Source organism: Somniosus microcephalus, chromosome 6 (genome assembly GCF_052327205.1).
Source record: "Somniosus microcephalus isolate GS21.2 chromosome 6, FLI_Smic_1.0, whole genome shotgun sequence".
In the NCBI taxonomy this organism is placed as follows: domain Eukaryota; kingdom Metazoa; phylum Chordata; class Chondrichthyes; order Squaliformes; family Somniosidae; genus Somniosus; species Somniosus microcephalus.
The window spans coordinates 228,108,942-228,134,695 of NC_140992.1; the positions used below are offsets into that span (position 1 = coordinate 228,108,942).

Consider the following 25,754-nt stretch of genomic DNA (forward strand, 5'->3'; position numbering starts at 1 on the left):
CTCCTTAGATACGGGGGTGGTGCCAGAGGACTGGAGAATTGCAAATGTTACACCATTGTTCAAAAAAGGGTGTAAAGGTAAACCCAGCAACTACAGGCCAGTCAGTTTAACCTCGGTAGTGGGGAAGCTTTTAGAAACAGTAAAAGGGACAAAATCAACAGTCACTTGGAATGGGGTGGATTAATTAAGGAAAACCAGCACGGATTTGTTAAAGGCAAATCGCATTTAACCAACTTGATCGAGTTTTTTGATGCGGTAACAGAGAGGGTTGATGAGGGTAATGTGGTTGACGTAGTGTACATGGATTTCCAAAAGGCGTTCGGCAAAGTGCCACATAATAGGCAAAATTGAAACCCATGGAATAAAAGGGACAGTGGCAGCCTGGATATGAAATTGGCTAAGTGACAGGAAACAGAGAGTAGTGGTGAATGGTTGTTTTTCGAACTGGAGGAAGGTATACAGTGGTGTTCCCCAATTCAATTCAATTCAATTTGATTTGCCATATGTACTAGTACAATGGAATGCTTACTCCCCGTAGGGACACGTCAGCTATTTTTACAGCGCCGTGTTCAGAAAGTCAATTCTTTGACATCCAGTGGCAGTGGGAGCACGATGTCCCTCAGCCGCTCCGTCCTCCTCGTCATTGCGGCCTCCTCCTCACTGTTGCCGGCTTGGCTCCACGTGTGGTGGCCTGCTTCTCCCGCTCACCCTCTGGCCACCATTCCCGGCTCCCCTCCTCCCAGTCGGACTGCGAGTCGTCGTGGCTGCTGCTGCTGCTCGATGCGCTGCGCTGCCTCCGCCCGACTTGCCGAACACATCCTCCATCCTCCACCTCACCGTCGCCGGCTCCACGGTCCGACGGCCTGGGCCTGCTTCTCCCGCTTCTGGTCCAGCCTCTGGCCGCCATGCTCGGCTCCCCTCCTCCCAGTCGGAATACGTCCCCGCTGAGGAGCAACCAGCCGACGTGCTCTAGCGGGTCGACGTGGCTGCTGCTGCGTCCCGATGCGCTGCGCTGCCTCCGCCCGACTCGCCGAACACCTCGCTCCGGTTGCGGGAGCGAGCGGCGAGAGCGGGCCGCCCGAAGCAGGGAGAGCGCACTAGTGCCGGACCGCCTCGGTCGCCGCCATCTTGACTTCAATACGAAGAGATGCCTTTCAGCAACAGCTAGAAGGCGTTCTGGGCGGAATGTACCTTCAGTATCAATGTACATAGCTTTTCCCTCTCTAGCACCACGGTCAATAGGTAACTGACATGTCATTGCCAGTGTGTGACAGAGCTGGGTCTTCCCAGTACGAAACTCTCCAAACATCTCAGTGATTGAACCAGTCTCAATTCCACCAGGGGCTGGTTCTAGGACCACTGCTTTTCTTGATATATGTTAATGACTTGGACGTGGGTGTACAGGGCACAATTTCAAAATTTGCAGGTGACACAAAACTTGGACGTATAGTGAGCAGTGAGAAGGAGTGATAGACTTCAGGAAGACATAAACAGGCTGGTGAAATGGGCAGACATGTGATAGATGAAATTTAACGCAGAAAAATGTGAAGTGATGCATTTTGGTAGAAAGAATGAGGAGAGGACTTATAAACTAAATGGTACTATCCTAAAAAGGATGCACGAACAGAGAGACCTGGGGGTATGTGTGCATAAATCATTGAAGGTGGTAGGGCAGGTTGAGAAAGCAATTAAAAAGATTTATGGGATCCTGGGCTTCATAAATAGAGGAATTGAGTACAAAAGTGTGGAAATTATGATGAACCTGTATAAAACACTGGTTCGGCCCCAACTGGAGTACTGTGTCCAATTCTGGGCACCACACTTTAGGAAGGATGTGAAGGCTTTAGAGAAGGTGCAGAAAAGATTTCCGAGAATGGTTCCAGGAATGAGGAACTTCAGCTACGTTAATAGACTGGAGAAGCTGGGGTTGTTCTCCTTGGAGTAGAGAAGATTGAGAGGAGATTTGATAGTGGTGTTCAAAATCATGAGGGGTCTAGACAGAGTAGACAGAGGGAAACTGTTCCCATTGGCATAACAGAAAATGCTAGAAACACTCAGCAGGCCATGCAGCATCCGTGGAGAGAGAAACAGAGTTCCAGATTTCAGATTTCTCTTCCCTTCAGCTGAGAGATAACCCTACAGGGTCGGCAACATTCCTGTTGAATACTTCACATTCCTGTTGAATTAGTTGTCAGCCATGGCTCAGTGGGTAGCACTCTCGCCTTCTGAGTCAGAGGGTTGTAGGTTCAAGCTCCACGCCAGAGACTTGAGCACCAATATCTACGCTGACACTCCAGTGTAGCACTGATGGAGCGCTGCACTATTGGAGGTGCCGTCTTTCGAATGAGATGTTAAACCAAGGCCCTGTCTGCTCTCCGGTGGATGTAAAAGATCCCAAGGCACTATTTTGAAGAAGAGCATGGGAGTTCTTCTCGGTCTCCTGGCCAATATTTACCCTCAACCAACGTCACTAATCTGGTCATTATCACATTACTGTTTGTTGGAGCTCGCTGTCTGCAAATTGGTTGCCGCGTTTCCTATATTACAACAGTGACTACACTTCAAAAGTACTCTATTGGCTGTAAAGCGTTTTGGGACATCCTGAGGTCATGAAAGGCGCTATATAAATGTAAGTCTTTCTTTCTTTCACTGCATGACACTGCCCTGCTCTTCCTGGAGTGAGATTAGGCTCAGTGGCACCTGTTGGGAACACTGGCACAGTTTCAGGTGTAACCCTCCACTGCTTGCCTACTCACTGCACAGCTGATGAGTGTTTCAGGGTACCCCCCCCTCCCCCTCTGCTGTTTACCGCCTGTCGGCACGGACCCCAGTTTGAGAACAAGTGGATTATTCTTCGATTATCCAAATATACACGGGAGGGTTGCTGTCATATCTAATTAACAAATTACAACAACAAGTGTTCTGATTGACCTTGGGCAATGCTACATTACCAGATATTGATATATAAAGTCACCTCAGTTAACTACGCATGTGGGCCTACCTACAGGAATGATTTTTGACGCTGGACTCAAGAAAACCATCTGGTGCAGCCTAAAAAGTAGAACACCCTCCTTATCGCCCTCCTCTTTCTTATCCCCCCATCCATTTACCAGTCTCCTCCCTTCTCCTCTTTTCTCCCCTCCCCTGCCCCTTTGTTTCTCTCCCTTTTCTTTCTCCTCCTTGCCTCGGGTCTCGCTCCCCAACCACACTGGTTTCTCTCTTCTGCCCCCTCCTTCCCTTCTCTCTCCCTCACATCTCTCCGTCAGTCACTCTCCCCTGTCTTTCTCAGTCTTATTCCCACTACCTCTCAGTTTCTTTCTCTCATCTCTGGCTCCCCCCTTCCTCTTTTCCCTGTTGAGCTTCATTATAACAGTGTAGGAGGCCAAGGACAGAGAGGTCAGAATGAGAGTGGGGCGGGGAATTAAAATGACAGGCGACCGGAAGCTCAGGGCCACGCTTGCAGACTGAACGGAGGTGTTTCGCAAAGTGGTCACCCAATCTGCGCTTGGCCTCCCCAGTGTAGAGCAGAAAATGCAGTATACTAAATTCAAAGAAGTACAAGTAAATCACTGTTTCACCTGGAAGGAGTGTTTGGGCGGTGGGAAGGGATGAGGTAAAAGGGCAGGTGTTTCATCTCCTGTGCTTGCACGGGAAGGTGCCGTGGGAAGGGGAAGGGGATGTGGTGTTGGGGGTGATCGAAGAGTGGACCAAGGTGTTGTAGAGGGAATGGTCCCTTCGGAATGTTGAAAGGGGAGGGGAAAATGTGTTTGGTGGCGGCATCACTCTGAAGGTGGTAGAAATGGCGGAGGATGGTCTGTTGGATGTGGAGGCTAGTGGGGTGAAAAGTGAGGACAAAGGGAACCCTATCATGGTTCTGGGAGGAAGGGGAAGGGGAGAGAGCAGAAGTGCAGGAAATAGGACAGATACGGTGGAGCGGAATCCTCGGTTGAGGAGAAAGGAAGACATGTCGGAAGCACTGGTATGGAAGGTGCTATCATCAGAACAGATGAGATGGAGAAACTAGGAGAATGGAATAGTCCTTAGAGGATGCGAAGTGGGAGGGAGTGTAGTCAAGGTGGCTGTGGGAGTTGGTGGGCTTATAGTAGATATTGGTCGACAAGAATTATGGAACATTAACTTTTCTCTTAATATTCATTTGCAGATGTACTGGGGCACGTCAAAAAATGCACTAGACTCCAGGCAAGTCTGTCAATTATGATCATTCCTTCAGAAATGCCATCCAACACATAATCAATGAAAACATTGGATGGTTATTTAGTATCTACACTCCTGGGTTTGGGATTCTTCCCACTTGGCTCCAGATAATCCTGCAAGTCAATGCCCTAATGGGTAGGATAGTCCTAGGACAAGCAATAGGAAGCTTACTGGTGCTCGGTGCATATAAACTGTGTGGTGTATCTGGGCTTGGATAACAACAACTTGCATTTATATATTTAGATGTGTCTTTAATGTAGAAAACATCACAAGTGGTTTTACAGAAATGGGGAAAAAAACATAAACGGAACGGACACCAAGTATTGGGAGAGATATTAGTTGGGGTGACTAAAATAAAAGCTTGGTCGAAAAAAGGATTTGCAGAGAGAGGGAGGGGCAGGGCCATAGGCAATGTTCTCTGTAATTTTTGTCGAAGCCCTTTAACTGGCTGCGTGGCCCATTCAATCTTTCGCGCATGCACAGTTATTTACATTGAAAGGCCTGTGAGCGGCCTGCACGGGATCTCCAGTCTGGCTGCACGGCCATGCAACTTAGTGGGAGCGTTGGCCATGGAGCAATTTGTAGACAAGACTATGGGCCTAAATTTGCGGTAAGATGTTTCCCACGGGGAAATGCCTTCGATCCGCAAATAAAATCCGCGCCTACCTTCTGCTTCGGGATCCACAGAGACTCGCGCTCCTGGGCCTCTATGGGAACGCCTGGGTAAAGGCCCACATATCCCAAGGGCGCACGTGGTTCGCAAGCACCCCTGGGATCACGTGGGTCGGCCAAACCAATAAAAGGGGATCCATTTTCGTATGGAAACCCCATTAGCATGAATGGGGAATCACATAAAAAACACATTTACATACCAAATAAGTTTAAAAAAATACATATTTAAAATTAATTTTAAAAACAATTTAATTAAATAATTAAAACAAAAATTTAATTTTTTGAAAAATAAATTTAAACATTTTAAAGGGGCTAAAAATAAGCTGAACTTATTTTACAGGTTTTTTAATGTTTAAATATTTTTTTTCAAATTATTTTTATTGTTCATTTAAACTCTTGCACTGGTAAAAGTAGGCCTTACGCCTGCTTTTACCAGGCGGAAGAATTTCATGGGCATTCACTGGGCAGTGCCCGCAGATGCCCTTTTCCCAGAGATGTGGATGATCTGTCAAGAAGATTCTTGACAAATCACAAGTTCTGGGTTTTTGCGCATGTGCTTTGCGCGTGAAAACCCAGAACTTGCGGGGCCCTTACGGGCATGTACTCACTGCGTATGCATCCATAGGCCCCAGAAAATCCTGGCCAAGAATTTTGAATAAGTGCATTGGGGGAGGGTTGGCAAAGTCAGATAAGGGAGGGGGACTGTGAGGTTATCCACTTTGGTGGCAAAAACAGGAAGGCAGATTATTATCTGAACGGCAATAGATTGGGAGAAGGGGAAGTGCAACGAGACCTGGGTGTCCTTGTGCACCAGTCGCTGAAGGTAAGCATGCAGGTGCAGCAGGTGGTTAAGAAGGCAAATGGTATGGTGGCCTTCATAGCAAGAGGATTCGAGTACAGGAACAAGGATGTCTTGCTGCAGTTGTACAGGGCCTTGGTGAGACCACATCTTGAGTATTATGTGCAGTTTTGGTCGCCTTATCTGAGGAAGGATGTTCTTGCCATGGAGGGAGTGCAGCGAAGATTCACCAGACTGATACCTGGGATGGCAGGAATGACGTATGAGGAGAGATTGGGTCGATTGGGCTTATACTCGCTGGAGTTTAGAAGAATGAGAGGGGATCTCATTGAAACTTATAAAATTCTAACAGGACTAGACAGACTAGATGCAGGAAGGATGTTCCCGATGGCGGGGGAGTCTAAAGATAAGGGGTAAGCCATTTAGGACTGAGATGAGGAGGAATTTCTTCACCCAGAGAGTGGAGAACCTGTGGAATTCTCTACCACAGAAGGCAGTTGAGGCCAATTCATTAAATATATTCAAGAAGGAGTTAGATATATTTCTTAAGGCTAAAGGGATCAAGGGATATGGGGAGAAAGCAGGGACAGGGTACTGAATTTGGATGATCAGCCATGATCTCATTAAATGGCGGAGCAGGCTCGAGGGGCCGAATGGCCTACTCTTGCTCCTATCTTCTATGTTTCTAGGCAGCAGGGTTTTGGCTGTGTTGTAGTGTGATACTGTGCCATACATGAGGACAGGGAAATATAAACTAAATGGTACAATTTCAAAGTGGGTAGAGGAACAGAGAGACCTGGGGGTGTACGCACACAAATCTTTGAAGGTGGCAGGACAAGTTGAGAAGGCTGTTAAAAAACCATATGGGATCTTTAGCTTCATTAATAGAAACAAGGAAGTTATGCTAAACTTTTATACCACACTGGTTAGGCCTCAGCTGAAATATTGTGTTCAATTCTAGGCACCACACTTTAGGAATGATGTCAAGGCCTTAGAGAGGGTGCAGAAGAAATTTATTTGAATGGTACCAGGGATGAGGGACTTAAGTTATGTAGAGGGACTGGATTGTTCTCCTTAGAGCAGAGAAGGTTAAGAGGAGACTTGATAGAGGTGTTCAAAATCATGAACAGTTTTGATAGAGTAAATAAGGAGAAACTGTTTCCATTGGCGGAAGGGTCGAGAACCAGAGGACACAGTTGTAAGGTGATTGGCAGAAGAACCAAAGATGACATGAGGAAAACCTTTTTTACACAGCGAGTGGTTACGATCTGGAATGCACTGCCTGAAAGGGTGGTGGAGGCAGACTCAATCATGGCTTTCAAAAGGGAATTGGATAAGTACCTGAAGGAAAAAAAAATTGCAGGGCTATGGGGAAAAGGCGGGGCGAGTGGGACTAGCTGAGTTGCTCTGGCAGGGAGCCGGCAAGGGCTCGGCGGGCCGAATGGCCTCCTACTGTGCTGTAACCATTCTATGATTCTATGTACTCTTAATAAACTGGGCCTCTCTAAGAGATGCAGATAGGCTTCATTGTTCAGTGCAGATTACAAAATTTACTTGAGTATTTAGCACCTCACCGAGAAAGATTATTCCTTTTCTAAATCATAAAGTCCAAGAGGGCTTTATAAATTGTCAGCTATATATATATAGGATAATAGATGAGATGTATGTTACAAGGTAGTGTGAGTTTGTGGGGTGGGGGCGGGGCTCTGATGATACGTTATAAAACCAAAAGAGTTGTTTATGAAGTTCATCTGAACCAGGGAGCTGCAGTTGTGCTTGAAACATGCTCACATATTTGTTGTTCAATATAATATGTGGGGAAAAATATGTGTCACACAGCTCAAACGGAAGTGACCTGCAGTCTTATTTCAGTGTTTGATCCCAAGAAGTACAATACTTTATTTTTCTTATAAACTTATAACATGCAAGTTACTCTATTGAATAAACGGGGTACAATTAAAAAAAATTAAAAATGCAAGCCAAGCACTAGGGTTTATTTTTTTTAATTTATTCGTTCATGGGATGTGGACGTCACCGGCAAGGCCAGCATTTATTGTCCATCCCTAATTGCCCTTGAGAAGGTGGTGGTGAGCCACCATTTCATAGGGCAGTTAAGAGTCAACCACATTGCTGTGGGTATGTGGGTCACATATAGGCTAGCCCAGGTAAGGATGATTTCCTTCCCTAAAGGACAATTTTATGACAATCCAGTAATTTTGATGGTTACCATTACTGATACTAACTTTTTTTTAAATTACACATTTATTTAATTAATTGGCTGTTATGGTGGGATTATGAACTCATGTCTCCGGATTATTAGTTCAGGCCTCTGGATTACTAGTCCAGTAACATAACCAATATGCTACCATACCACAATTCGCTTAGCAGAAGAGGCTGGTCAGTTGAGGGCAAGTCACATGTAGGACAAGAAACTGGCAGTTTAGTGGCACCAGGAACAGTTGCACGCAGGCCTGGCAGGAACAGCAATCAGTAGCAGGCAATGGCAGAGCAATGAGAAGGTTGAAGCAGCTAAAGAGCAGAACAGAAATGGAAGTCTCAGGAGGAATGAACAGAGAGACCCAGCTGCAGACAGCATCAGCAGCAGAATCCCAGCACTGGGAATGACATCCTTCCCAATTCTGGATTGTCCAGGAACATAACCACTATGCTACGATACCCACCCCCCCCCCCCCGTATTTCTAGAGGGATAGAATTGAAAAGTAGAGAAGTTATGCTAAACTTGTATCGAACCTTGGTTAGACCACACTTGGAGGACTGTGCACAATTCTGGTCACCATATTATAAAAAGGTCTAGAGGCACTGGAGAGGGTGCAAAAAGATTGACAAGGATGATACCAGAAATGAGAGGTTATTCCCATCAGGAAAGGATGGATACGTGGGGAAGGCTGAGAGGTGACCTAATAGAGGTCTTTAAAATCATGAAAGGTTTTGATGGAGTAGATACAGAGAGAGTGTTTCCACTTGTGGGGGAAGAGCAAAACTAGAGGCCATCAATATAAGATAGTCACCAAGAAATCAAATAGGGAATTCAGAAGAAACTTCTTTACCCAGAGAGTGGTGAGAAAGTGGAACTCACTAACACAGGGAGTGGTTGAGGTGAATAGTATAGAAGCATTTAAGGGGAGGCTAGATAAGCATATGAGGGAGAAGGAAACAGAGGGATATGCTGATAGAGTTAGATGAGCAAGGATGGAAGGAGGCTTGAGTGGGACATAAACGCCGGCATGGACTGTTTGGGCCGAATGGCCTGTTTCTGTGCTGTATATCCTATGTAACTCTATGTAATATATGTAATTTTGAAGACACTGTTGGAGGACTGTAACATGGAAAAGGCTTTTGATTCAGTTGAATGGAATTGCTTATTTATGGCATAAGGAACATATTGACTTGGAAGTAATACTTATCCAATGGATTACAGCCATCAGCACTTCTCCTTTTAGCAAATGCTCAGCAGAAAGACACCTTCTGATTAGCCTAAAAATGAACTAAATTCATGTCAATATTTGATAGCAGATGCGGATAGTATTCCTCTTGCTTGACCTCCCCAGTGTGTCTACTTCACTTTTTTTATCAATCAAAATAAGTGTGTGCTGAATTTTGTATGCTCTTATGCTTCTTAGCTTCTGAAGCAGATTACTTATAGATGGCCACACATTACCTTTGAATGACTTGCATCTGTAAAATTACTTTACCTTTAAATTAATTTCTGATAACTGAATAGTTATATTACAAGAAAGGAAATTGAGGACCTCAAACAATTTGATCTGCGCTCTTTATGTTTCTAGCTATAAAAATTGATTTCAGGTGTAATTTCTGTTCACTAAATATTTTGCCCAGTTTGAAAATATTTCTATATTTTATAGCTCAGTCACCTTCTGTATGATGTGATAATGATTATTATTTCTACCAAGCTCCAGAAAATTAAAAATAATGGTATAAATGTTTAAGGGGTATGGTCTTCATGAAAAGGTTGTGGTAAATAGGTTAGTAATTGAACAGCTGTTAGCAGGGTTGGTTGTGTTCCTTTCTAGTTTGGCAACCGTTTTCATTTGTTTACAAATGCTCAACACAATGGTGCAAATTACATCAGAGGCACATCTTGTGTTGCTTGCATGTGATCTTATAATAATGAAAACGTGGCGTGGTTCATCTGGCTCTTCACCATCATCAAACAAAAGAACGTTTACTAAACACTAAGGTTCATTCAAGATACAGTTCGATGATGTGATGAGGAGGCAGTCATTTTTTGATGGATAAGCTAAGATGCACCAAATGGCCTCCCTCATTTTTATTTATCAGGAAGTTGGTGTATTTTAAGACAGAAAATTCTATCTAATTCTGACAGTGAATTCCTGATAACTGATGCTTTCTTATAAATAAAATGTTGTGAATAGGTTATTTATTGAACAGCTGTTGGCAGAGGCGGTTGTGTTCCTTTCTAGTCAGTGCCCTCTATTGCTCATTACCAGCATAGCAACCTAAAGAGTAAGGATGCAATATCACAGCTTCAGTTTGTAAAATAGCAACTATGTCACTATAAGATTGCAAAATCACAAGATAAATACAAACAAGGGAAGCCACTTGGTGCATTTTATCTCATCTATCAAAACCATCCCCTCATTACATCATCTAACTGTATCTTGAATGAACCTTAGATTTTCACCTCGACTACACTACCAAAAATACTATTCCAAGTGTTAATCACTCTTTGTGTGAAGAACTTCTTCTTAACATTCATCTTAAATTGTCCTTTCACTAATTTTAGATGATTCCCTTTTGCTCTTGAATTGGCGCTACAGTTTTACTATATCGTTTAATGTCCTTTATCCTCCTACAGAACTTCAGCATATAATTTAGGCTGATACTTCAGTGCAGCATTGAGGGAATGGTGCATTGTCAAAGGTTCTGTCTTTCAGATGGCAGATGAGATGTTAAACGAAGGCCCGGTCTGCCTGTTCAGTGGCTATAATCATCCAATGATGCTTTTTTAAAGAGCAAGGGAATTCTCGCAGTATCCTGGCCAGCATTCCTCTGTCACCCAACACCGCCAGAACAGATTAACTGGTTATTCATCTCAGTGCTGTTCATGGGATCTTCCTATGCACAGATTGGTTGCTGCATTTCCTACAAAACTACAATGACGACATTTCAATAGCAATTCAAATGCTTTGGGTCACAAGGGTGTGAAAGGTATATAAATGCTAGTTAAAAAAATGTCTTTACTTCTATGAGGTTCCTATTCAGTTGCCTCTTTTCAAGGCTAAACAGCCCCAGCTTTTCCAGTGCTTTCTTGTAATTCACTCCTTTTGTCAGATTTCAGGACTTTTTTGATCAATTTTCCATAGAAAGGATTTGGAAAAAATTATTATTTTCAATGGTGTTTTAAAAGCATAGTGTATTATTGCAAGTAACAAAAAGGGGTCTGAGCTGGTAGGTAGTTATTAAGTTAATAAGATAGGCTTGGTGATGTTTCTTGATAGACTGAAAATAATAAGGCTTGTCTCCATAAATGATGAACATCTCACACCCATTGTGTTGGAAGTTTCTGATCTCTTTCTGACTGTGAACAGGCAGTAAATAAAGAAGAATGTCAAACACCTAAAAGGTAGGCTGCTTTTGAAAAGAAGATGCTGCACAGACAGTCAGACAGCAAAAGACAGGGGTTTGCAGGGATAGATTTGCCCTGGGCTATTGGACAGGATGTAGAGGAGTTAATTTGTTTAAGTCAAGCAAAATGAACCATTGAAATGGGGTAGTGCATCATGAGCTTTATTTTCATGCTGTCATGCAGAGATTGAACTAAGTGAATCTGATCATAACTATTCCATTGTGTGTTCATCTTATTTGGAAATAAAGCTGCTTAATGATTCAAACCAAGCCTTGCCTCCTCCAGTGTTAATTTGGTTCAACTTCAGAGAGCTTGAAGAAATACACGTGCAAAAGACAAGGGGAGGTTCATTATTACACCCCCAGATCCTGCTATTGTACAAGTAAATATTGGTCAGTGTGACTCAACTCCTAGAAACACAAGACACTTGGACTGCTTAGAGGAGTGACTGACACCACTGAACACGTGAAAGTATCTACGCCAGACCCAAATTCGTAACGTCTTAAATCCCAGGAGTTAGCTCCTTGGCTCTTCTCTGAACGGCATCATTGCTTGATAGGGTAATACATCCTTGCACATGGAATTCAAATTACTTTTCTTATTCACTGGAATTTTGCAGTTCATTTGTTATTTTTAGCTTTACTCATGCGGAATACAAAATTTATTAGCAATTTTGTGTATTTGTATTGTTCCGACATGTGAAAAGTGCTTACACACAAAAAGTGCAACTCAAATTACTCGAACCCTTTGAGGATCTATTGTCCTCTTTCCACCCCAGCCTATATCGCCCCTCCTCTCCTAAAGCTGGTTATTCATGTTCGAGTAAGGTGCTAACAGTCCCCTAGATTCTTGCCCATGTGTGAGCCTATACAGCGAGTGTTGACAGGGTATTTAATTGTCCATTACATTACAGCTGAATCCAATCCTGTTCTCACTCGGTGAGCCAATAATGCGATCCTCAGTGCACATAACACTGCTTATAGAACCATAGAAACTTACAACACAGAAGAAGGCCATTCGGCTCGCCGTGCCTGCGCTAGCTCTTTGAAAGCCTCCATTAGGTCACCTCTTAAACTTCTCTGTTCCAAGGAGAACAGTCCTAACCTTTCCAACCTTCATTCAATGATTTGGATGCCGAAACAGACCAGGGAGAGTGTTGCAGTTCAGCCCAGTAAAGGTCTCAATGATTAACCTCCTGTGTTCTGTGCAACTTTGCCCCATGAAGGGGCATAGCCACGGAGCAAGCAACAACAGCCATCAGAAGATGATGAGCCTAATCACAAGACAAGACTTTCATGCTCAAGGACAGTATCATCAGCAGGAGTCACTAGGCAGGGTTAAATCAATCAAACAACAACAACAATTTGCATTCGTATAGCCCTTTTAACGTAGTAAAATGTCCCAAGGCGCTTCACAGGGGCGTTATCAAACAAAATTTGACACCGAGCCACATAAAGAGATGTTAGGGCAGATGACCAAAAGCCTGGTCAAAGAGGTAGGTTTTAAGGAGCATCTTAAAGGAGGAGAGAGAGGTAACGAGGCAGAGAGGTTTAGGGAGGGAATTCCAGAGCTTAGGGCCCCGGCAGCTGAAGGTGGAGTGATTAAAACACCAAGACCCATGAATGCCACATTATTTTCTCTAACGATCTTAACCTGCATCAAACCAAAAGAACTGTCAGAGCACATTACAGTATCAATCAACCCAACTTTTATTAACTCCTGACATGTATGTTTAGTATGTTTTGTTACAGTGCCTGCCCGTAGTAAAAATGCATGATGTGTGTCTTCTACCTCCTAACCATGCGCTCCTTCTAAGTGGTTTCAGAGTGGGAGGAGGAAGTGAGGTGGATTGGCTGCTGTGTGTCAGTGTCTGTTTTGTGGGATGGAAGTGGTCCATGATGTGCCATCAATAACTCAAAGACAAGGAGTTTAAAGGATTCAACTGAAGGCTTTTAATCACTAAGAACATTGCAGGTCTTTCCACATCAGGTTCATCTGATAGAATGACTCATACAGCTCTTGAGACCTTTATATGACAAAAGACAGGGGCGTAGCCAATACACACAATTGGAAATAGGGGGCGGTACACACAATACAAAGCAGGTAAAACACAGGGGCTGATGAAGGCATATATTTCATCACAGTCCATTCCTTTTTGTCTTAGGTTAGGACGTGGCTCTGCAACTGCAGGCGCCACAGGTATTGCTGCAGTGGCTACTGGGCCTGCACGCTAACTGGCATATGTGGAGCCATTTGAGCAGGGCAGTTGGGTGATACAGGTGTGACATCACTCTGAGAGACATCATGCCAGGTTCTATCATTCCTCTGATGTAATGTACAGACTCAATCAAGCACTTTGCAGCACACTGCATCATCCACTGCTACAATGACAAGCACCATCACAAAAACAGAGCCACTGTGAGGGAGTCTGTTATTGAAATGCAGGAAGGTAGGGTAGCAGAGACAAAATCTCAGGAATGATTCCAGAGCAGTTGGATGCTGTGATGGTGGAACCATAGGTTTCGATGGAACATCAAGTTAAACGTGTTGAATAGCCTCCCTTATCTGTACTTGCCTTATACAGGTAGACTATCCTTTATCCTAACTTCCGAAAACCGAAACCCTCTAAAAACCGAAGGTTTTTTCATTCAGCGTAAGTTGTGCGTACGACATGACCAGAGTGGCGCACGACTTACGCTGAGCAGGGCAGAGGGTCACTGAGTTCCCTCCTGGGTAGGAGATTGCAGGCCGAGCCGGGCAGTGTGAAGGAGGTATACCGGGAGAGTGAACCCAACAATACAGTGGCCCGTCCGATAGCTGCAGCGGCCTGTCCGATTTTCTTTTCTCCCCCCCCGACCCCCGACCCCCACCCTTTCGGATAAGGGATAGTGTATCCTTTATCCGCACTTCCGAAAACCGAAATCCTCTGAAAACCGAAAGTTTTTTCGTTCAGCGTAAGTCGTGCGCACGACCCCGACCCCCGCCGACCCCCCCTGCCGACGCCGACCCCCGCCAAACCCCCCCGCCGACGCTGACCCCGACCCCCGCCCCCGACAAATTTCCCAGTCTTATAAAATACCTTCTGAAATCCGAAATTTTCCGAAAACCGAAACACGGCTGGTCCCGAGGTTTTCGGATAAAGGATAGTCTACCTGTATGAACTTTGCGGCGTGCACCATTTTCATCCACTAAAACTAATGGCTGGAAAATCATGTAAACCACGAATTAGGCCTGATGACATCAATGCCTGAATTCCTGATATATATTCTCATTACGTGAAGCTCTGCATCAGGACTACAACATTGTAAAATTTATCCCATATCCTATTTAAAAGCAGAAGTGGAATCTTTTTCTCCAGAGAATCCTACCGTCAGAGAATTATTAATTTATTTTCTCTAGGCTTTTGCAGAATATGCATCCAATGTTTACTGTGTATAATCTATTGACATTAAATTAATAATATGCATTTTACAGTGCGTCATTGCAACAAAATGTCTCAAAGCACTTCAGAAACAATGCATTATTAATCTTGGAGTGCAGCAACTGTTACGGTGATGCAGATGTGACATCACTCTGAGAGACATCATGCCAGGTTCTGTCATTCCTCTGATGTAATGTACAGGCTCAATCAAGTACTTCACAGCACACTGCATCATCCACTGCAACAATGGCAAGCATCAATATGTTAGTGGTAACCACACTGTTTTGCAAAAAATTGGGTCAAAATTAGAATGGTTGATATTAGTAATGCATTTGTTTAAAATTCCTTTAGCACTAATTTAACAAAAGGATTAACTTGTTTATTTTAAGCTAGTATTACACAGTAAGATTTCTACTGTATTGTTGCTTAAGTAAACCAAACATAAAACCGTTAGCCCCAAAAATGGTGAACCATTGCTGACTGCTCCAATTATTCTGCTTGGTGAGCATGTACTGCTTTATGTCAACAGGATAATTAATGATAAAAAAAAAGCTCCATCCTGGCTACTGTACAATGATCTGGGACTACAATTGTGTGTGCTTATGAAAAGCCGACATAGTTTCAGCTGATAACACTTAAGTGAGAATTTTTGTCTTGAGTTTCGTCAATTTATCTGGGTGAGTTGAGATGGAAAATTGGGTGGGGATCTATCTTGTTGGGTCCCTTTATTTGTGGCTCCTAGCGATCTTCTGGCATTATCAAATATGGAAGTAGTAATGAGAGACATTTTCTGTCATCACCACCATAGCAACTCTGGGGACTGATAACACTAGCATGTTACTGGTATCCTGTTAAGTAACCTGCTTTCTACATGTTTCAATAGAAGTCTTTTGTTATTACTACAGTACATGCATGAATTTGAGAAGGGTTATATATAGCAACACAACAGAAAAATATATGTACGATAGCAAAATACTGCAGATGCTGGAAATCCGAAATAACAACAGAAAATGCTGGAAAAACTCAGCAGGCCAGGCAACATCCGTGGAGAGAGACATAGGGCTAGATTTTCGTGGAGCCGTCAGGCAGGGTTTCAGGCATGTGGGGGGGGGGAAATCTCGAATTTGGGGGTCCCGACACCATCCCGCCCAAAACCCCGCCCCACGTAAGTTTCAGGGGCAGCGGGCACCCGCCCCGCACTGGGACCCGCCGAAACCAGGCGGGAAGGGATTAGTGCCAATTAACTGCGGAACAGGCAGTTTTTAGCTTAATCCCTATTTTGAGGGGTTTCGTGTGGGTTTCCCGATGGCTCCAAACCACACCAGGTTAGAGCAGGTGGGCTGTCGGGTTGAAGGAGTTGGAGGGGTCGCGATGTCGGTGATCAGGTGAGTGATGGGTGCATGAGTGTAAAGGTAAGTGTGTTTGGTGTGTCTAAAGTGTGTAAAGAACTTTTACTTACCTGTACTTACCTTCACAGCCTTTCTTCCTGTAGCCGTCGGGAGTCCATCACTCACCCGGAACTTAAAGCTGAACGGCTGCGATCTGTCAAAAGTGACAGCCTTCAGCTTTGAGTGCCGGTGAGAGTTCTAACTGAGTCTGTGCAGAATGACTCATGGTAGAACTCAGAGTGTCAGTCTTTCACAGCTTCAAACAGCTGTGAAACACTGATATTTCATCTGTCAAAAACTCTTGACAGATGAAATTGCAGTCTGTGACGTCACCTGTTGCCGGGTGGCCCTTAATTGGCCTGCTGAGCTCGCTGGGTGGGCTCAACAAGGTCAATCAAGGGAAAATCGCACGGATTGGCCAGACGTCAAAGTAGGTGGGTCAAAAACCCAAAAGGGGAAGTCCTGCCTTCTTCCCGATAGGTTCGGGAAAATCTACCCCATAGAGTCAACGTTTCGGGTCGAAACCCTGTGTCAAGACTGAAAAAGCACAGGAAATTAAACAGATTAAAAGGCCAGTTTGGGGGCAGGGAGAGAACAAAAGAGAAGTGAAGAGACATTAAGAGGTATTCAAAACGAGACGAGATGGTGATAGGACTAGTGGAGACAAAAGACGGCTCTAGATTAGGTGTGAAATGCGCTGGCAGAATGGGAGACAAATATATGTAACTGTCTCTGTTTGAAGAATGCAAAGCCCATATTGTTTCAAAGATACTGAAAAACTACATGCACTGAATGATAACAATGTAAATCCCTAGAGGGCCATCTACATTTTTGGCAAGTGTTTAATGAACTGGGGTAAAAAAGACTGCCAATTACTTGCAACACTGTGTTTCTGCTTGGCACCTGTCATTACGCTAATGTATTGTTCTCAATCCTTACACAAATATTCTTATTGCCTGCCTCTCTTCCGTGGCCATGTTCGCACCCGGGTGGCCCTGGAGATGGAGCACGCGGTATCTGCTGGCACGCTTGAGGCCTTCCATGACCAGTGGGCGCCGCGGGGACTGGAGTGCATCATCACCGCGGCCAATTACATTTTAATTTAATTTGTTAAGGTCCTTTTAAATTTTTATTAATTTACAGATGATTCGTTTAATCACCCAACCAGAAGAGTACACAAAGATTCTTACCACTAAGCTGTACTGCAGGCATCCAGTCAATGAATCAAGGAATAATACCAAATATAAATGTTCATTTTCAAATACAAATGTTACCTAGAATCATAGAATGGTTACAGCACAGAAGGAGGCCATTCGGCCCGTCAAACCCATGCCGGCTCTCTGCAAGAGCACTTCAGCTAATCCCACTCCACCGCCCTTTCCCTGTAGCCCTGCAAATTTTTTTCCTTCGGGTACTTATCCAATTCCCTTTTGAAAGCCACGATTGAGTCTGCCTCCACCACCCTTTCAGACAGTGCATTCCAGATCCTAACCACTCGCTGCATAAAAAAGTTTTTTCTCATGTCGTCTTTGGTTCTTCTGCCAATCACCTTAAATCTGTGTCCTCTGGTTCTCGACCCTTCCGACAATGGGAACGGTTTCTCTCTATCTACTCTGTCTAGACCCCTCATGATTTTGATACCTAGTTAAAACTTACTGAATATTCTAAGAAAAGTGCAGCTACATAAATGCCAACATCGTTAATGTTTGGGATACAGTGCTTATTTTTCTTGTCCTCATCAGATGAAGACTAGCAGGAAGGTGTTGATGAAACAATTCATCACTGGTTTGAAGTTACAAATGAATCTCTGACAGCTGTATTTTGAACAGAGTTTTACCATCATACAGGCCTGGGAGTGACCATTATCACAGTTCCCCCGGTACCTCGACCTGAAACGTTAACTTGGTTTCTCTCTCCACAGATACTGTCTGACCTGCTGAGTATTTCCAGCATTTTCTGCTTTTATTTCAGATTTCCAGCATCCGCAGTATTTTGCATCTATTTCTTGTGTGTGTGTGTGTGTGCTTTTGTTTTTTCCCCTTTTATTCTCTTTTAAATTATGTTCATCTGTAATATCTTGCAGGTCCGATGAAGGGTCAAAACCTGAATCCTTAACTTGTTCTCTCCACAGATGCTACCTGATTTGCTGAGTGCTGCCAGCATTTTCTGTTTTTGTTTCATATTTCCAGCACCTGGAGATTTTTTTTGGTTGATTTTTGCTCACGCATGAGGATTAGTCACGGGGTAAGGTGCCAGTACCTGAGCAGAAAACCAGCGCCTTCAACAGAAGAGGGGAGGCAATTGTTTCCCCCCAAAAAACTACGCTGGTCGGTAACCAGAGGACATAGATTTAAGGCGACTGGTAAAAGACATGAAGATTTTTTTAAATCAGCGAGTTGTTGTGATCTGGAATGCACTGCCTGAAAGGGCGGTGGAGGCAGCTTCTGTGTTAGCTGTGGCTCAGTGGTTAGCACACTCGCCTCTGAGTCAGAAGGTTGTGGGTTCAAGTCTCACTCCAGGGACTTGAGCACATAAAGCTAGGCTGACACTCCAGTGCAGTGCTGAAGGAGTGCTGCACTGTCAGAGGTGCTGTCTTTTAGATGAGATATTAAACTGAGGCCCTGTCTGTTCTCTCAGGTGGATGTAAATAGATCCCATGGCACTATTTCAAAGAAGAGCCAGGGGAGTTATTCCTGGTGTCCTGGACAATATTTATCCCTCAATCAACATAACAAAAACAGATTATCTGGTCATTGCTGTTTGTGGGAGCTTGCTGTGTGCAAATTGGCTGCTGCATTTCCCACATTACAACAGTGACTACACTCCAAAAAAGTACTTCATTGGCTGTAAAGCTCTTTGAGACGTCTGATGGTTGTGTAAGGCGCTATATAAATGTAAGTCTTTTTCAATAGTAACTTTCAAAAGGGAATTGGATAAGTATTTGATGGGGAAAAAATTACAGGGCTCTGGAGAAAGAGCAGGGGAGTGGGACTAACAGGATAGCTCTTTCAGAAAGCCGGCACAAGCACTGTGGGCCGAATGGCCTCCTGTGCTGTGCTATGATTCTATTCTATGAGAGATGCTTCCGGGTAGCTGTGTGTGTGTTTGCGAATTTGCGCGCGTGCACGCACATGTGCGGCGTTACGTGCTGGTGCCCGCGGCAGGTGGCGCGCGTAGCGTTGCCGCGCAGGTCGCCGCTGGGCTCGCGGGCGATGGCAGCCGGATACATTGTTACTCTGGAGTTGTAATGAAGTTCCACTCGAACTTTTTATCACAGACAGCCCTTATGAATCAGAGCTCGCAATCAAACCGGGAAAATGGCTGCAAATAAGGCGAAGAAAGTTACAAAAATGGCTACGAAAGCATGTCCGGAATGCGACCAACAGGTGGGATATATCAGACTATAAATATTTGTGTTTTTCACATTCATTTCGCGATTCTGGGTGAGGAGCGAGCCTTTCTTTGTGCGGTTTGATAGGGTGCATTATTGAGGTTGTCTTTTTGAAGCATCATTCAGAGACACTGGCCTAATATTTTCGATTATTTTTTGTGTGACCTCGCTACTGACACGATTTATAATTTTTTTTTTAAAGAAATGAATTTACACCTTTGATGACTTTAGGACCTTTCAGCAAGCTTTAGGCGTGAGGAATATTGCATAATATCAACCCCCCTGTCTTTGCTACGGTATGGTCACGTATTCTATTTGGAGATGTAAGACAATAAAAGGATGGCATTTGGGTTGTAAATGACTGTGGAATAGAGCCCTTGAGCAAATGTCTTTCATCTGAAAGTGATTAAAATGCTTCGGCGTCAGCCGAATACCACATTTGCAAAAATACATATTACTTCCACGTTGATAAATAGTCGCGCTCTAAGTCTCCTATTCGACATAGTCGTAAATAAACTTTTAATGGGGAAATTAGACATTTTTAGACCTCTTTGAACGTAGAATTTAATCTTTGTTGTCATGTGGCATATGCAGTGCGGGCAGTTCTCCCAAACATGAATACTGGTAAAGTGATGACGAGTTGCCAAAGGCTTAATCACAACGGAGACATTCATGGGTTTACGCCTCGACTTTCAAAATACATATTTGCTTTTTGAGCTTTGAGTTCACGCTGCAAATCTTGCAGCCATTTGTATTCAACATCAATTGGCTGAGGATTTCTGCTTCTTAGCTCGGTGTTATTAATGTCGTTTGATTATGTAGGCGGTTTACAGTAATTGTTTCATGTAGGACGCACGGACGGCAATTCTTAGAAATATTTGCATAAGAAATGTCAGTTCGTCATCAAAAGGAAAATGCAAAAGACTGCATTCTTGGCAAACTGCCTTGCCTAGTATATAACCTTCCTAACATTACGAATATTTTTCAAATGAATCGGTGCTACGTAATCCTTTTAGTATGAGTTGGATATAAAAAATGTACCAGAATCTACAATAATTTTGAGTAGTTTATCGGTTTGCGATTAAAAAATATTTTTTTAAATATAGAAAAACGTCTACATATGTGAACGTTTGCATTTCCCTTGTGATTAAAATGTTTACTGAGATGGACTGCAGAAAAACGTCATCTAATTTCAACTGTTTAATTTTTCAGATTCCTGTCGCCTGTAAATCATGCCCTTGTGGATTCATTTTTATAAGTAGAAGACTACTGAATGCTAAACAGTCTGAGAAATCACCGCCACCTAATTTAGGTAAATGATAAGAAAACCTGTCAGACTGCCGAGCAGAAAAACTGTATGGGGTGGGAGCAAAGAAATGAGTAAGCGATACAAATGCATCATCCATCCATTGTTAGATTACAAATTGGTATCTGTTTTAGTTGCTCTGTTATTTTGACTGTAGAAACACAACTGGATTGAAAACCTTCAGCAAAGGTTTTATGAAAGCACAATGTATCATTATGCCAGTAAGATGTAGCTGTCCTTCTTTAAGGCCCCTGAGTCTAATTGTTGAGTAACTCGACATTTAGTTTAATTATTGTTTTATTAGAGAACTTTGCAAATTGGACTGTATTTGCCAGTTTCCAGCTGTGAGTTGAAAGTGCAGTTCAGAAGTGCCCAGCATTTTATGATTGTTTTGCATCTCTAACGACTATATTACTAGTAGGATCTCCTGTAGTGTTGCTCATGGTTAATTGTATGATGATCTGTTTCATAACAGTAGGAGTAATATAGCATGTAATGAAGAATGGCCCTGAATTTACAGTCAGTGGAGTAGCTAAAGAGCACGCTGCCAACCTCCGAACGGAATCTGCACTTGTCTGCTGCAAACCCCCCTTCGAGAAGTTGCTTTGAAACGCTGCGGAGTTGCACGCAGCATAGTGGCCCAGGGATCCCAGGGGCACATCGTTGTGCGCAAGTGTTCCTGGGATCACGTGGGCGCGGTGCTCCTTTCACTTCCTGACTCTTAGCCAATCAGGAAACCTAGAAATCTCCGACGGGACAGCATTAAGCTTTGCAGAAAGTCCATTAAATTGCTCCTGCTATCTCTAATTGATTATTGAAGACCCTTTCCTTAGCTTGTGGGTATCCATGACTTTCTGCATGATATTAAAACATTTATGTTTTCATTTAATAATGTGCTTTGTGAATCACAAAAGAAGTGAATGTGATTAGTAAATGCAAGTTATATGCATTTTGTTAATTGATGACTATTAAAAAATACTCATTTTAAATAAAAAGGATTGGCAAGATGAACAAGCCTGAAGTTTTACCTAACACAGTAAATTGAAGTTATTTTGATTTGTACAGTTTAACCTAAAAGCATAGATATTAAAGTAATTTTAATACTTCCGTGCACTTTAGAAGATAGTTAAATGTTTCTGGATAGGAACCATAAAACTCAATTAGTATGCATACAATTTTATTATTCCCCCTTACACTGTGCAACAGGCTCCTGCGCTTGTTTGCACCAGCCATAAAAAATTTCAGGGTAATTAACGTGCAGTTGGTGGGCAATTAGCCCAACTTTTCGCCAGCGCATCATTTGAATGAGGACTTGAAAGTTGCAGCAGATCATCTGTCTATTCGGAATTTGACCGATTGCAAGTTCAGGATTTAGCACATGCGGTCAATTTTAAAGGCGGTATGATGGCGTACTCTGAGAGTACGCCGTCATACTGACCGCAAATTCAGGGCCATTATCCTACTGAGGGGGAACTGTGTTCCTTTAAGGCAACTAAATCTAATTGTTAAGTAAGCACAAGCTTGGTCACTCACCGTTCAATTGTTGCCTCATCTACATGCTGCCCCTTGGCAACATCATTCAGACACGTTGAGGCAGAAATTCCGTTCCCTACGGGTGTGTACGCGCTGTGTACTCACCCATAGGGCCAACGGAAATGCCGGATTTAGGCATGCACTGCGCATGCGCTGGAAACCGACATTTCCGATCTGTCAAGAAAGCTCTTGACAGATCCTCCGGCTGCGCTGGTGCAGGGCCTCTGCGGGGGGAGAGTTCCGTTTTTTGGAGACCCTCCGCCCGCAGAAAACACTTACAATTCTTGCACCTGGAAAAGCAGGTGCACGGCCTGCTTTTACCAGGAAAAGAGTTGAAAAAATAAAAAATTTCCACTGATTTATCATTTAAAAATACTTTAAAGAAAGATAAGTTTATTTTTAGCCCCATTACAAACTTTAATTATTTTTTTCAAAAAATAAAATTTTTGTTTAAAATACTTAATTTATGTAATTTAAAGTGACTTTTAAAATGTGATTTTAAATTTTTTTTATTTAAAGTTTTACTATGTTTTGGGGGTGATTTCCATTCATATATTTGACAGGTCTTCCTGTCAAATGTGTGAAGGGAGATTCCCTTCTCTGATTGGCTCCCCATAGCCCACGTGATCCCAGTGACACTGCGAACCGCCTGCGCCTCTAGGATACGTGGGCCCTGCACACTGGCAGTTTGAAGAGGCCCAGCAACGGAACTCTGCGCCTCCTGGGAGCCCTCTAGCCTAGTCGCAGATTTTTCAAGATCGCAGCCCTCCGCCCGCGGGAGGCCTGCAAACGGAATTTCTGGGCCAATGTGTCAGCTTTCACATATACACTGATGACACCTAGCTCTACTACTCCACAACCCCTCTCAACTGCTTCACTGCCTCTGTTGGTAGACTATTTGTCCAAAATCCAGTCCTGGATCAGACACAATTAACTCCAGTCAAACATTGGAAACATCAAAACTATTGGCTTTGGCTTCCACCACAATCTCCCAACCCTTGCCACGCATTCCATCTCTCTCTTCAGCCACTCTCCGGTTGTATCGGACTGTTTGCAACCTCGCCGTGCTATTTGACCCCGAGCTGAGCTTATGATCACATATTCTCTCTGTCACAGACCACCTACTTCTGACCTCCACCCTGCCTCAGTGCATCTGCTGGTGAAACCCTCATCCATGCCTTTATCACCTCCAGACTCTGCTATTTCAATCTTCCAATGGGACCGCTCATGTTTCACACTCCATAAAGTTCAGCACATCCAAAACTCTGCTGCCCATATTCTAGACTGCACCAAGCCTTGCTCACCCATCAATCATATGCTCACTGATCCAATTGGCTCCTGGACCCCAAACACCACCAATTTAAAATTCTCACTCTTAGAGATTTATAAATCTCTTAATTGCATCACCCCTTTCTATCTCTATAAACTTCTGCAGCCCTACAATCCTCTGGTAATTCTGCATTCCTCCAACTCTAGCCTCTTGTGCATCCCCCCCACTCCCTTTTGCCCCACCATTGGAGTCCATGCCTTCAGCCACCTAGGTTCTACACTCTGGAACTCCCTCCCTAAATCTCTCTGCCTCTCCATCTTCCTCTTGTCCTTTAAGAGCCTCCTTCAAACCTACCTGTTTGACCAAGTTTTTAGTCAACTCTCCTAATCGCTCCTTTGGGTCGGTGTCCATTTTTGTCTGATTACACTTCTGTGAAGCACCTTGAGACGTTGTTTACATTAAATATGCTATATACAGGAAATGCAATTTATTTTGTCAGGGAATGTTTACAAGTAGTGAAGTGCTAGTCAGTTTCAGGTCCGTGCATCCAGTGCTAAGTAGCAAGCTTTTTTTTTTCTCCCTTTTAAGATTATTTTGTATCTGTAACAAAGTATGTTTGCAGTATGATGTATGCCATGTGCACGCTGACTTGTTTTTCAAAATCGATAACGAATCTCCCATAGTGTTGCTCATGGTAAATTGGATGATGACCTGTATTAAAATGATGCCATGTAATGCGGTATGTATTATCCTTCTGCTAAGATGGAGCAATGCTTTAAGTGGCCTGTCCCTTTAAGGCCAGAAATTCTAATTGTTTTAAGTCTCGCTCATTCAGAGTTTCATTGTCTGGTCATGGAACTTTGCAAACTGTGAAGTGCTGGTAAGTTTCAGTTCCAGGTCTGATGTGCACACCATTAAGTAACTAGCTTTTTTTCCCCTTTTAAAAATCTTGTTTTGCATCTCCACAACAAAGTGCAACATCTTGCATACAGTGATGCGCTCTGTATCTCTCACTCATTCGTGCACTCATGCTTGCATTTTATTTTCTCTCCCTCATTACCCAGTCACATACTGACTCTCTTTATCTTCTCTGCTTCTCTCTGGCCATGAATGGAAAGTAAGGCAGGTGGCACACAGGACTGATCAGCTACACATCGGAATGTAAACATTCTAATTCGCCTTGTTCTGGTAGCAGTGGCGACCCATTTCCAGCTTTACAGCTGTTTGGTGCCTGGTGCACTATAGCACCAGGTGGAAAAGTGAATGGGGGAGGATGGTAATGGAAGCCTGGTACAGAACTGGTCTCCTTAAATCAGTGCAGCAAGGTTAGAAAAACCATATAAAGGCTTCATTAAGGACTGAAAAAAACATAGAATTACATGGAGATTATAACACAGAAACAGGCCGTTTGGCCCAACCAGCCCCTGTTGTTATTTATCTGCCACACAAACTAATCCTAATCCTATGTGCCCACGCTGTTCCCATATCCCTTTTATTCTCCTTTCCTTCAATCAACTATGTACCCTATTCTTAAATGTTGACACAGTTTCTGCTTCAGTTACTAAGTCTGGCAGTGCATTCCACAGTTTCACAAACCTCTATAAAAGAAAAAGTTTCTCCTGCTCATTGTCCTAATTTTCTCACCTTTAATCTTATATCGATGTGCCCTTGTTCCCCTCGATCACTCGAAAGAGCTTGTTTTTACCTACTCTGTCCCATCCCTTCATAACTTTAAACACCTCTATCAAATCATGCCTTAATCCCTTCTGTTCTAACAAAAACAGCTTTAATTTTTCAAATCCTTCTTTGTATTTGTATCTCCTCATACCAGGCTTTATCCTAGTGAACCTGCACTATCTCCTCTCTCTCGCCTCCAACATCCTATTTGTGTAGTGCCTAGAACTGCACACATGCACATTTAATCTAGTGATAGCCCACACATTTGCCATAGTGGGATTTGAATTGAGGGTCTCTGGGTTGCTAGTTCAGCACCATAACCACTATACCACCATACCTCAATGCTAGGAAGTGGAAGAGGATGAATTGAATTCAATTATTCACCAGCTTTTCCTCCCTCCAGCATTTGCTTCTCCTTTGGAAGTGCCCCTGTTTCACCACCATGCTTAAATA

At 43.4% G+C, this 25,754-nt stretch overlaps 1 protein-coding gene across 3 annotated transcripts in view; it reads left to right on the forward strand.

Moving 5' to 3' along the window:
• The window catches only part of hdip1 (HDAC and MIER1 interacting protein 1), a 36,609-nt gene that overhangs the window by 5,009 nt on the left and 5,846 nt on the right, over nt 1-25,754 (forward strand). The window contains exons 2-3 of one of the 3 annotated variants that reach the window (XM_085991523.1): nt 19,402-19,510; nt 20,728-20,827. In XM_085991523.1, the coding sequence (XP_085847649.1) occupies nt 19,442-19,510; nt 20,728-20,827 (169 nt within the window). In that variant the 5' untranslated portion in view covers nt 19,402-19,441. Of the gene's footprint in view, nt 1-19,261; nt 19,511-20,727; nt 20,828-25,754 lie in introns of those variants that run through there. The other 2 variants (XM_085991522.1, XM_085991521.1) reach the window with 2 other exon arrangements.